Source organism: Microcaecilia unicolor, chromosome 2 (assembly GCF_901765095.1).
Source record: "Microcaecilia unicolor chromosome 2, aMicUni1.1, whole genome shotgun sequence".
NCBI classification, from domain to species: Eukaryota; Metazoa; Chordata; class Amphibia; order Gymnophiona; family Siphonopidae; genus Microcaecilia; species Microcaecilia unicolor.
Window position 1 is genome coordinate 458,747,339 of NC_044032.1, and position 13,205 is coordinate 458,760,543.

The 13,205-nt window shown below is 46.3% G+C and overlaps 1 protein-coding gene across 1 annotated transcript in view; it reads right to left on the minus strand.

Moving 5' to 3' along the window:
- Positions 1-13,205, minus strand: part of ZNF638 (zinc finger protein 638) — a 426,212-nt gene that overhangs the window by 223,313 nt on the left and 189,694 nt on the right. Inside the window, exons 9-12 of the mRNA XM_030192174.1 lie at positions 12,274-12,308; positions 2,518-2,573; positions 1,912-1,995; positions 1,297-1,380 (exon numbers count right to left, since the gene is read on the minus strand). Coding sequence (XP_030048034.1) covers positions 1,297-1,380; positions 1,912-1,995; positions 2,518-2,573; positions 12,274-12,308 — 259 coding nt within the window. The remainder of the gene's footprint in view (positions 1-1,296; positions 1,381-1,911; positions 1,996-2,517; positions 2,574-12,273; positions 12,309-13,205) is intronic.

Consider the following 13,205-nt stretch of genomic DNA (forward strand, 5'->3'; position numbering starts at 1 on the left):
CAGACAAACAGGACAAACAAGAGATAAGGGAATATTAAGGTGAGGATGATAAAATAAGGGTTCTTTAACCAGGCCCTCTTAGCCACCTGCTCCTTAAATTTATAGCTTGGGAAACCAACAATGTTGCATGGAATGTTCTGTCACAGGGCTCCCAGAGACCTATAGGCCTGTTCAATCTCATCACTCCAATCCACTGTGCCACCATAGTCCAGGCCCATCAAATACTGCAACAACTTTTCCCACCACTCCCATTGGATTAGTATAGTCTTCCTGCTCTGGGTTATTTCCCCCCCCCCCCCCACCCCCCAAAATCATTCTTAAATTGCATCACCAACTAAGGATCTCCAGGTCTTCAAGTTTAGCCAACAACTCTGCATAAGCCTATTTCCAGATGTAGCAGTCTCCACAGAAACCATTTTTCTGATTGCTCCTCCAATTGAACCTCCATATCCTCTATTCTGTGGCCCAAGTCCACTATATCTGATTTCAAATCAACTGCAAGGGCTGCAATTTCTCCTCGTGCCACCACTATGTCTTGTTTTAGCCCATATAGAATGTCCTTAATTTTCTCCATGGACAGCTGACACACATTGTCCAAAGGCAGGCTGGTATTGGCATCATTATTTTCCTCCCTCCGCCATTTTGTGGCTTCAGTATCCACTAACATTCCACCCTCACAGCGTGGGCTCACCTGCACCGAGAATTTTTGCAGATCTATCGGTTTCTTATTAGTGCCCATGGGATGCACACGCACACACACTAAACGAAACAATGGACACTTCTCAGTGCTTTAGGCTCTCAATACAAGTGCTTTAACCCATTAGTGCCCATATGGGAACATTGGGCACTAATGGGTTAATAAAGGAATTGAGTGGAGTTCACTCTGTAAACTCCCATTAGGGGCAGTGATGTCATTTCCTCACCACTAAAGGAATACATTAATCATTCTGAAAAATTTACACTGAAAATACAAAGTATACTTAAGTTCCTTGTCTACACTATCTTAAGTAAAAATGTTCCTAGCCTGCTAGCAGTTTTTAATCATTTTTAGCCAATTCAAGGTTTAAAATAAAACGCTACTTCATATTACCTTAAACCATATTAGCCTCTATTCTGCAAAAAGTGTAAGAACATAAATCAAGAATCCTGTAAGAGATGCAAGTTTTTAACAGAAAGGGAAAGAAAACCTGTAAGCCAAATCTCCAAACAATTGTTCACTTGGGTGGATTGGGAATATTTTTGCAGGACATAAGCCATGATGTGTGTGAAAAGGGCATTAAAAAATGACAAGCTTACCAGGTGGTGTTGCTGAGCTAGCAGTTTTGTCCGTCTTTCTTGTAGTTCCATCATTCTTGATAGTGCCCACGGGATGCACACACACTAAACCAAACAATGGACACTCCTCAGTGCTTTAGGCTCTCAATACAAGTGCTTTAACCCATTACTGCCCATATGGGAACATTGGGCACTAATGGGTTAATAAAGGAATGGAGTGGCATTCACTCTCTAAGCTCCCATTAGGGGCAGTGATCTCATTTCCTCACCACTAAAGGAATACATTGATCATTCTGAAAAATTTACACTGAAAATACAAAGTATATTTAAGTTTCTTGTCTACACTATCTTAAGTAAAATGTTCCTGGCCTGCTAGTAGTTTTTATCATTTTTAGCCAAGTCAAAGTTTAAATTAAAATGCTACTTCATATTACCTTAAACCATATTAGCATCTATTCTGCAAAAAGTGTAAGAACATAAGTCAAGAATCCTGTAACAGATGCATGCTATTAACAGAAAGGGAAAGAAAACCTGTAAGCCAAATCTCCAAATAATTGTTCATTTGGGTGGACTGGGAAATTTGCAGGACATAAGCCATGATGTGTGTGAAAAGGGCATTAAAAAATGACAGCTTACCAGGTGGTGTTGCTGAGCTAACAGTTTTGTCTGTCTTTCGTGTAGTTCCATCATTCCTGAGAGCGCCCACGGGATGCACACACACTAAACCAAACAAAGGACACTTCTCAGTGCTTTAGGCTCTCAATACAAGTGCTTTAACCCATTAGTGCCCATATGGGAACATTGGGCACTAATGGGTTAATAAAGGAATTGAGTGGAGTTCACTCTCTAAGCTCCTATTACGGGCAGTGCTCTCATTTCCTCACCACTAAAGGAATACATTAATCATTCTGAAAAATTTACACTGAAAATACAAAGCATACTTAAGTAGATTGTCTACACCATTTTAAGTAAAAATGTTCCAAGCCTGCTAGTAGGTTTTATAATTTTTAGCCAATTCAAGGTTTAAAATAAAATGCTACTTAAACCATATTAGCATCTATTCTGCAAAAAGTGTAAGAACATAAATCAAGAATCCTGTAAGAGATGCATGTTTTTAACAGAAAGGGAAAGAAAACCTTTAAGCCAAATCTCCAAACAACTGTTCATTTGGGTGGACTGGGAATGTTGCAGGACAGAAGCCATGATGTGTGTGAAAAGGGCATTAAAAAAATGACAGCTTACCAGGTGGTGTTGCTGAGCTAGCAGTTTTGTCCGTCTTTCTTGTAGTTCCATCATTCCTGATTTAGGGGGGAAATAAACAATTTTAAATACCAAAAAGTGTAGTTGCTTAATACAGTGTGTGTGTGTGTGTGTGTGTGGGGGGGGGGGGGGGGTTCCTCACATTCAGCAGGATAAATTAGGTGCACAAGGGTAATGACATCTGGTACTGCTGTCTCAGAAACTCTCAGATCATGCAGTTTTCCAGCATTGCTACTAACAAACACTTAGGAATCAATGCCCTGGGATGGAGGCTGAGTACAATTTCTCCTGCGAAGTATGGAGAATCCACATCACAAGTTAGCAACTTTGCTTGTTGTATCAACAAGGAGAATGAGTCAACCACACAACTGTGGAATCTGATAGCCGAGGATTAATTCAACTCTGGATTTTCAAGGCAACTAATTTATCACTGCAAAGCAGTGGCTAGTTAGTAGCACTTGCTAAACTACTTGCCCAAATCCACTGTTTCTTCAGAGTATACTATCCAAACAGTAATGCAAGGTGAAATTTATTCTTACCTGTTATTTCCTTGAATCCTGCCAGACCAGTTCATGGCAGTGGGTTATATCCCCCAACTAGCAGATGGAGGTAGAGAAAACAAAGAGTTTCCAATGACATTACCACTTTCACAGCAGGTGCAGCCTGAAGCTTGTCAGTATACATCTAACAAAGCCCATAAAAAGAAAAACAACCCCTTCGGTATTCAGAAACCTCTGCCCAAAAACTAAATCAAACATTAACCAAGGTGAAATTAGGCCTTACCTGCTAATTTTCTTTCCTCTAGATCCTCCAGATCGTTCAAGACGCTTGGGTTATGCACTCCTACCAGCAGAGGGAGACTGAGAACACTAAAACTTCTTATAGAAGTTGCCTGTGCAAACCTTCTACTAACCAGTAAAACAGTAACAAAGCAGAGGAACAAAACACCTCCACCTAAACAAAACCACTGAATCCACACTCAGATCTCCTCCCCTTAAGACAGGCGAATTCAACTGCAGATGGGCACAAACGGTACCACAAACTGCCCTTAGTAAAACTCCAGGACCCAAATCACAGGAGCTACTAGAAATATCAGCAACTGAAGTCTAAAGAAATTATCATACTGAACTGTCCGATACACTGGGTGGGCTCTTGAACGGTCTGGAGGATCTAGAGGAAAGAAAATTAGCAGGTAAGGCCTAATTTCACCTTCCTCAGCAATCCTCCAGACCGTTCAAGACGCTTGGGATGCACCAAAGCAGTAAACACATCTAAGGGTGGGACCTGCGAAGCCCAGAGGACAGGACTGCAGCTCCAAAACTGGCATCCTCCCTTGCCTGTACATCCACACCGCCGCTCTACAAACGTCCACCGGAACAAAACTACTCTCTGCCCAAGAAGCCGCCATCCCCCTAGTGGAATGTGCCTTGAGCCCTGCCGGCACCGTACGGCCATGCAATATGTAAGCCGAAGAGATGGCATCCTTCAACCACCGAGCTATAGATGCCTTAGAAGCAGCCGCTCCCTTCTTGGGCCCTCCATGAAGGACAAATAACCTATCTGAAGACCTGAATTCCTCTGACCTGCGCAAGTAAACCTTCAACACTCTGCGCACATCCAATTTCGCCAAACAATGCTGAGAAGCATCCCCCGTCCAGTCCCCCAAGATCGGCAACGAAATCACCTGATTGACATGAAAGGAGGATACCACCTTAGGCAAAAACGAAGGCACTGGACGCAGCAAAACCTTTTCCTTACAAAACCACAAAAACAGAGGCCTACATGAAAGAGTCTGAAGTTCCGAAATCCGGCGAGCCAACGATATAGCTACCAAAAAGACCACCTTCATAGTAAGGTCTTTTATAGAACAAGACTCCAAGGGCTCAAAAGGAGAACCCGCCAAAGAGTCAAGAACGATATTAAGATCCCACTGAGGAACTACCGGCCGCTGAGGAGGATGAAGCAATTTCACCCCCTCAAAAAACGGACCACATCCGGGGAAGATGCAACCGACCTGCCCTGCACCTTACCCCGAAAACACGCCAAAGCAGCCAGCTGCATGTTCAAAGATGACAATGAAAGGCCCTTCTCAAAACCATCCTGCAAGAAATCTAAAATGCACGACACAGAAGCTGTCGAAGGGACACACGCCCAGTCCCCAAACCAATCTTCAAATATGTGCCATACACGCAAATAGGCCAAAGACGTCAAACGTCTGCAAGACTGCAGCATCGTCTGAATCACCTGAGGGGAAAACCCTTTCCTTCTCAACCGTTCCTTCTCAAGGGCCACACCGTAAGAGAGAACCGATCCGGATCCAGCATGACAATTGGACCCTGACACGACAGCACCGAGCCCCCCAACCGCATAGGCTCGCCTTCTAACAAGCGCATCAGATCCCCGAACCGCGGCCAATTCGGAGCCACCAACAACACCGGATCCGCATGACATTCTACCCTCTGTAGGACTCGACCTATCAAGGGCCACGGGGGAAACACGTACAGCAATACCTGCTGAGGCCACAAATGGACCAACGCATCGATCCCTTCCGCTTGTGATCCCGACGCCGACTGAAATACCGAGGTATCTGAGCATTCTGTGCCGACGCCATGAGATCCGCTACTGGCATTCCCCACTAGAACTATCTGGTCGAACACCGACCGGTGCAGAGACCATTCTCCGGGGTCCAACATGTGTCTGCTTAGAGAATCCGCGTTCACGTTGTCCACCCTGGCCACATGCACCGCCAAAATCTGCACTAGATACCTTTCCGCCCAACTCATGAGCAGAGCCGTCTCGATTGCCAACCACGGACTATTTGTACCGCCCTGCCGGTTGACATACTCTACCGCTGTCGCATTGTCGGACATGACTCTTACCGTCTTTCCAACCACACTTGAGCTAAACGCCAACAGAGCTAGCCGAATCGTCCTCGTCTCCAACCGGTTGATAGACCACTGAGCTTCCTCCGTCGACCATCGCCCCTGCGCGGACCAACCGAGACACTGAGCTCCCCAGCCCAGCAGACTGGCATCCGTTACCAGAATCACCCACTGAGGAGGTTCCAACGGCATGCCCTTTTTCAGATGGGCCGAACACAGCCACCACTGGAGACTGTGCCGAGGAGCCCCCCCTCAATGGCAACCGCAACTCCAAACTGTGTACCTGAGGAGACCACCGGGACAACAGAGCCGCCTGAAGCTAACGCATATGCGCCCTGGCCCATGGTACTACCTCTATTGTCGCTGCCACGAGCCGTTGCCAGACCAAAAGGCAGAGCACAGAACTGAAAGTGCCTCCCTAAAACAGCAAAACACAGGAAATGCTGATGGGCCTCTCAAATCGGCACTTGCAGATACGCTTCCGTGAGATCCAGTGACATGAGAAATTCTCCCTGACGAACAGCCACTATAACCGAGCGCAGAGTCTCCATGCGGAAGGAAGGCACTTTGAGCACCCCCCCACTTGACCCTCGAGATCTAAAATGGGTCGAAACTAGTCCTCCTTCGGCACCACCAAAGTAAATGGAATAACAACCCATTCCCAGCTCGTGCCAAGGAACGGGTACCACAGCTCCCAACTGGATTAAGCGATCCAGAGTCTCTTGAATAGCCTTTAACTTGACTCAAGAGTGACAAGGACAGGGAAGAAACAGATCCGGCAGCGGGTGCTCAAACTCGAGCGCATAACCGTCGCGAACGACCTCCAGCACCCACGGATCTGAAGTAATTTGGGTCCACCCCTGATAAAACAGATGAAGTCGTGCCCCGACCTTCATCAGAGGCTGGACCTATTACCATTTCCGGCACCTCCGGAGTCCCGACCTCCTCGATGACCCCCTCGAAAGGGCTGCGTCCGCTGGAAAAACTGGCTTTTAGAAGGAGACATAAATCTGCCCGGCCTGTATCGCCTCGCATCCTTAAACCGACCTCTAGCCGAACCACCTCGACTAGCCGCCTTAGGCCGTAACTCCGGCAACCATGAGACCTTGGTATCCCCAAGACCACTCATCAGTTTATCCAAGTCCTCTCCAAACAACATAGAACCTTTGAAAGGTAGAGAACACAACTTTGCTTTAGAGGCCGCATCTGCCACCCAGCCCCTAAGCCAAAGAGCCCTGTGAGCCGTCACCGCCAGAGCCATATTCTTAGCCGAAGCCCTTAGCAAATCATAAAGGGTGTCTGCCAAAAATGAAGACCCCATCTCCAATTTGGCCAGATTCTGAAGCCAATCCTATCTAACGCAGGCTCATCCAAGAGCTTCTCCGCCCAACGGAAACAAACTCTGGCTACCAAGCCCCCACACACAGAGGCTTGCAAGGCCAAAGCCAACAAATCAAAGCTGCGCTTCAGAAAGGACTCTAGCCTCCTATACTGAGGATCCCATAAGGCTGTACTGCCATCCACCGGAATGGCTGTAGCCTTAGTAACCGCCGTAACCACCGCATCCACAGTAAGTGGTTTCAGCAGGGCCAAATCTTCCGGAGGCAAGGGATACAGCCACGCCTTAACCCTTTCATATACGCTGACGTCACACTGTACATCCCTTACAAAATTGATCTACCAGAAATCACCAAAGAAATCAAACTCAGCTTTCACTTGGCTCTCTAGTGTAAGATTTCGGTCGATTGTAACTCTGAGAATTTTCAGGCTGTCTGAGATAGGGAGGGTGTAGTCTGGGGTGGTTATGTTGGTGGGTTTGATTGTGTTATTTTGGGATGAGAGGATGAGACAGTGTGTTTTTTCTGTGTTCAGTTTTAGTTTGAATGCGTTCGCCCATGAGTTCATGATGTTCAAGCTGAGTTTGATTTCTTTGGTGATTTCTGTTAGATCAATTTTGTAAGGGATGTACAGTGTGACGTCAGCGTATATGAAAGGACTTGGCAAGTGGGGTCATCATTAGGTTGAAAAGAAGTGGCGATAGTATTCAGCTTCAAAGAGGGGTGTCAGATAAGAATATTCATTCTGCTGTCCTCTGAGAATGCCTGCTACTGGTTAGTAACTGTTTTCTCCAAGGGCAAGAAAAGATGGAAGTTAATTTTAGCAATCCCTAGTTACCAGGTTGCCCCAATCAAACGCAGGGAAACACAGCTAAGCCTACAAAAGGCAATACCACACACATAATGCTGCACGTGGAAATAAAAAACTTTTGTTAGGCAGCCTAGAAAAGAAAATGATACTAGGCAGGTAAAGTTGGATTCTATAGCCCAAAAGGATTCCGAAGGACCTGTCTGACCGTACCACCTGTCACTATCAGGAGTCCTATTCTGAACAGTAATGAGATGTGGATGTATTAACTAAATCCGAGGCAGCTCTGCAAAATCTCCCCTTTGGAGGTGATATCGCGTGAACTGCTGACAATCTGAGTCATAACATGACTACCGTATTTTTCGGTCTATAAGACGCACTTTTCCCCAAAAATTTGGGAGGAAAATGGTGGGTGCGTCTTATAGTCCGAAGGTAGATTTGGCTGGCTGGTCGCCCGCCCTCCGAGTTCGGGATCGCTCTCCCCCCCGGCCCTGTCACCACTTCTCCCTACTCACGTCACGCGATCTTCCCTGGTGGTCTAGTGACGTCGGGCAGGAAAGAGCCCCCTCTTTCCTGCCCAGCGCGCTGCTCTCCATCCTCCTGTATGCAGCCTGATGGTCTCGGCGAGATTCAAAATGGCCGCCGAGACTTCAATTCTCGGCGGCCATTTTGAATCTCGCCAAGACCGTCAGGCTGCATACAGGAGGATGGAGAGCAGCGCGCTGGGCAGGAAAGAGGGGGCTCTTTCCTGCCCCGACGTCACTAGACCACCAGGGAAGATCGCGTGACGTGAGTAGGGAGAACTGGTGACAGGGCCGGGGGGAGGGCGATCCCGAACTCGGAGGGAGGGATTCGGACAAGACGCACCGGAGCACCTAGGTTTTAGAGGAGGGAAAAAGGAAAAAAAAAATTTTTCCTATTCCCTCCTCTAAAACCTAGGTGCGTCTTATGGTCCGGTGCGAGTCTTATAGTCCGAAAAATACGGTATCTAGAGCAGGTCTGTCCAAATTCAGTTCTCAAGGGCTGCTAACAGGCCGGGTTTTCAGGGTCTCTCTAATGAATATGCATGCAAAAGATCTCTGCATGCACACTACATCCACTATATGCAGATCTCTCATACACATATCCTGAAAACCTGGTCCTGCTTATAGACCTCGAGGACAGAACCGGGACATGCCTGATTTAGTATCAGCCCAACCTGGGCATGAGTAAAGGAAATGCAGTCTGCTAGTCAACTGGAAAATATATTTGCCACTGGCAGCCCCATCCTGCTTGGGTAAAAAGAAACAAAGATGGATGGATTTTCTATGGGCTTTAGTCTACTCCAGATAAAGCCAGTGAACTCTTGCAGTCCAGAATGTGCAGTGCATTTTCACCGTGATGGCCATGCAGTTTGGGGGTAAACGTCGACAGAATTGACTAAGATTTCCAACACTACCTTAAGAAGGCACTTAAGATGTGTGTGAAAGCCACTCTAGTGTTAATTTTGTATAAGCAGGATCAGTGACTAGGATCCTTGAGATCACTAACCCTGCATGCTAAGTAATCACCACCAAAATAAGACCAAGTCAGGTACTTCCAGTGACTCAAAAGGAGCTTTTGTCAACTGGGTTAAATGACACTGAGATCCCATGATATTGTAAGAGGCTTAATAGGCTTCAAATAAAAGCAAGCCCTCATGAAGTAAACAACTAAAGGCTTAGTAGAGATGGTTTAACTTCTACATAGTGATGATAGGTGCCAAGGACAATCAAATGAACCCTTAACAGAGGCCTGACAGATGAAGAAGTTATTAAAGCACATTTTGCACAGGATAAGAAATGGAATCTACAGCCTTACCTTCAAAATATACAGATAACCTTTTCCATTTAGAACCATAGGATCTCCTAGTGGAATCTCTCTTGGAAGTAAGGAGTAAGACACCCTCAGGTAGACTGAAGGAATCCACAAGTCATGAAGGCTAGGGCCTGGAAGTTGGAATGTAGAAGGGATCTCCTGTCTTGGGTGATAAGAAATGGAACAGACTCCAGCCTCCACTGATCACAGGATTCCTTTATGTTTATCCCACGCATGCTTGAATTCCGCTACCGTTTTCATCTCCACCACTTCCCGCAGGAGGTCATTCCAAGTATCGACCACTCTCTCCGTGAAAAAATACTTCCTGACATTTTTCTTGAGTCTGCCCCCCTTCACTCTCATATCATGTCCTCTCGTTCTATCGCCCTCCCAACGCCGGAAAAGGGTCGTTTGCTGATTAATACCTTTCAAATATTTGAACGTCTATCATGTTTCTCCTTTCCTCCAGGGTATACATGTTCAGGTCCGCAAGTCTCTCCTCATATGTCTTGTAATGCAAATCCATACCATTTTCGTAGCTTTTCTTTGCACCGCTTCCATTTTTTTACATCCTTAGCAAGGTACGGCCTCCAGAACTGAACACAATACTCCAGGTGGGCCTCACCAACGCCTTATACAGGGGCATCAACACCTCTTTCTTCTGCTGGTCACACCTCTCTCTATACAGCCTAGCAACCTTCTGGCTACGGCCACCGCCTTGTCACACTGTTTCGTCGCCTTCAGATCCTCAGATACTATCACCCCAAGATCCCTCTCCCCATCCGTAACTATCAGACTTTCCCCGCCTAACACATACTTCTCCCATGGATTTCTACTTCCTAAGTGCATCACTTTGCATTTCTTCGCATGGAATTTTAATTGCCAAACCTTAGACCATTCAAAATGGAGCTTCACACAAACGAGTACCTACATGTAGCAAGACAGCAGGCTCCTCCCCAGTACTGTCTAAAATCCTATCTAGGTGACGCATGAGGTCTGTCACTTTCACACCAGGAAGGCAAGTCACCAGGCGATCCTCACGTCCACCAGCCACCCAGCACCTATGCCTAATGATCGAATCACCAACTACAACAGCTGTCCTAACCCTTCCTTCCTGGGCAGCACTTGGACACACATCCTCGGTGCGAGAGGATATACCTCCCTGGTGGGCAGGTCCTGGCTACAGGAGTATTTCCTACTTCACCAGGGTGATGCAATCCTTCTAGGATACCTCCCTCCTCCAAGGTAGCACAGGGGCTACCAGACTGGAAGTGGGACTTCTCTATAACATCCCAGTAGGTCTCCTCTATGTATCTCTGTCTCCCTCAGCTCCACCCAGTCTGCTACTCTAGCCTCAAGAGAACGGACACGTTCTCTGAGAGCTAGGAGCTCTTTGCATCGGGCACGCACTATGACATCTCACCAACTGGGAGATAATCATACATGTGACAATGCAAAAGAATGGATAGAATCCCTCTCGCTGACCTCATATTAGTATTTTTGAGCCCTTTTAATTTAAAAACTTGCTAAAGTATCAAGGATATTAGCCTAATATAAAAATGTCTTTTAGTTTTTATAGTATATTGTGTGATTTATTTAGTGTTTCCTTCTTGTGCGCAAATGTCAAAATAAATATGCTATTTGAAAACATAGCATTACACTATACAGCATGGAGTTCCAGTGCACATGCAGACCGATGACCAAAACTCTGGCACTGAAATACCACCCAGTCAGCGCGTCTGAGCAGCTCCCTCATGCTCAACACTAACATGGAAATTTAAGTGTGCTCAGTGTGAGAATGAGAGAATTTGGGGGGAGTTAAGGGTAGGATGATGCCCTGGCGCATGTAAGTTGTACGTTAAACACAGCTTTTGAGCACATGCCATAAGAACCGGGGGGGGGGGGGGGGGGGGGGGTGGGGGGGGGGGGGGGGGGGGGGGGGGGGGGGGGGGGGGGGGGGTGGGGGGGGGGGGGTGGGGGGGGGGTGGGGGGGGGGGGGGGTGGGGGGTGGGGGGGGGGGGGGGGGTGGTGTAGAAGAAGAGGAGGTACAGAGCTACTTGCCGCTATCTTTGCCCCAGGACTGAGTCTGCAGCACCCTCCCTGCTACCTTCGCCCCGGGACTGAGCCTGCAGCACCCTCCACACATCCTTCCATAGAAGCTGTTGAGACAGTACTTCACAGTAAGGAACAATTTCAGAACAAATGGAGCTTCACACAACGAGTAGAAGTACTAACCTTGTACATTTTTCAGTATGCAGTGTGAAATGCACACAAAGATATTTGTTAACTTCCTAGTAGCTATACAGAGGCAGACAGTCTCCCTTTCCTCCCCCACAGCTTGGCACAACCTTTTGCAATGGAATGCCCTTGTTGGCACGCTGCCTACTGAGCATTGGGAAGAATAGGGAATTGGCTCATGAGTATGCATTTGCATTCTTGATGCACTATCCCTCGGTGCGCTTGCTAATTCCCGCAGTGGAGGCCTTTGAGCTTGGTGTGCTGGCAAGCATGGGTGCTAGTCCGGCACTAATGGTCTCTAGCACCCATGTCTACTTTTGAGCATTGGGCCCTGATTCTGGTAGATGCTATTTCTTGGTAGGTAGCAAAATGGCAAAAGCAGCATAAAGGCCTTCATTTCATGTTCTCAAAACAAATATCTAGTCCAACCCACCCCAAAGGGAAGAAAAATGACAACACAAAAGAGAAATGTACTGAAATTTACTATATATAAATCTAAAATAAATAAAATAAATAAAATACTATAAGCTTAACACATGGCAAAAACAGCAGCCAGAGTTAACTCCAAATGCAGGTATCAAATTCTTCTGTAAAGCAAAAATAGAAAGCCCCCTGATAATAATAAATTTTCACTTACATTTTGTTCTGTCCATCTTCCTTAGATTTTCTCTCCTAAAAGAATATCAGTTACGTACATATTGATGCAAAACACTGTATTAACCATAAGACACAAATAATGAATACATAACATACATAGTAGGTGACAGCAGAAAAAGACCTGTACGGTCCATCCAGTTTGCCCAATAAATAAGCTCATATGGCTACTTTATATGTATACCTGACCTTGATTTGTATCTACCATTTTCAGGGCACAGACCATAGAAGTCTGACCATACTAGCCCCACCTCCCAACCACTGGCGCTGCCACCCAATCTCCACTAAGCTTCTCAGGATCCATTCCTTCTGACAGGATTCCTTTATGTTTATCCCATGCATTTTTGAATTCTGTTACCGTTTTCATCCCACCACCTCCCGCGGGAGGGCATTCCAAGCACCCACCACTCTCTCCGTGAAAAAATACTTCCTGACATTTTTCCCAAGTCTGCCCCCCCTTCAACCTCATTTCATGTCCTCTAGTTCTAGCGCCTTCCCGTCTCCAGAAGAGGTTCGTTTGAGGATTAATACCTTTCAAATATTGATTTGGAATTTTCCAGGTTATCTGAGAATCTAAAAGTTAAAATTTTAACACTTGCTGCTGAACAACAATTGGCAGGAGAAGCTGAATATTTGGTGAGCCCTGGATTGAGATCCACATACAACAATAAAACATTGAACTAGATAACTAGACCAGTGCAGTTAAGAGAAAGACAAATAAATCTAGGGGATTTTAAGACCAGTCCTGGGGTACCCTTTAGCTAGTGTGGTTTTCAGGATATTGACAAAAAATAGGCATGACATACATTGCGTACAAATGAGGCAGTGCATACATTGAGGGCAGGAATGTTACCAGAAGTTCTGCAAGAATGGGTTCTTGCATTGTTATTTAACATTTTTGGTAAGTGATATTGT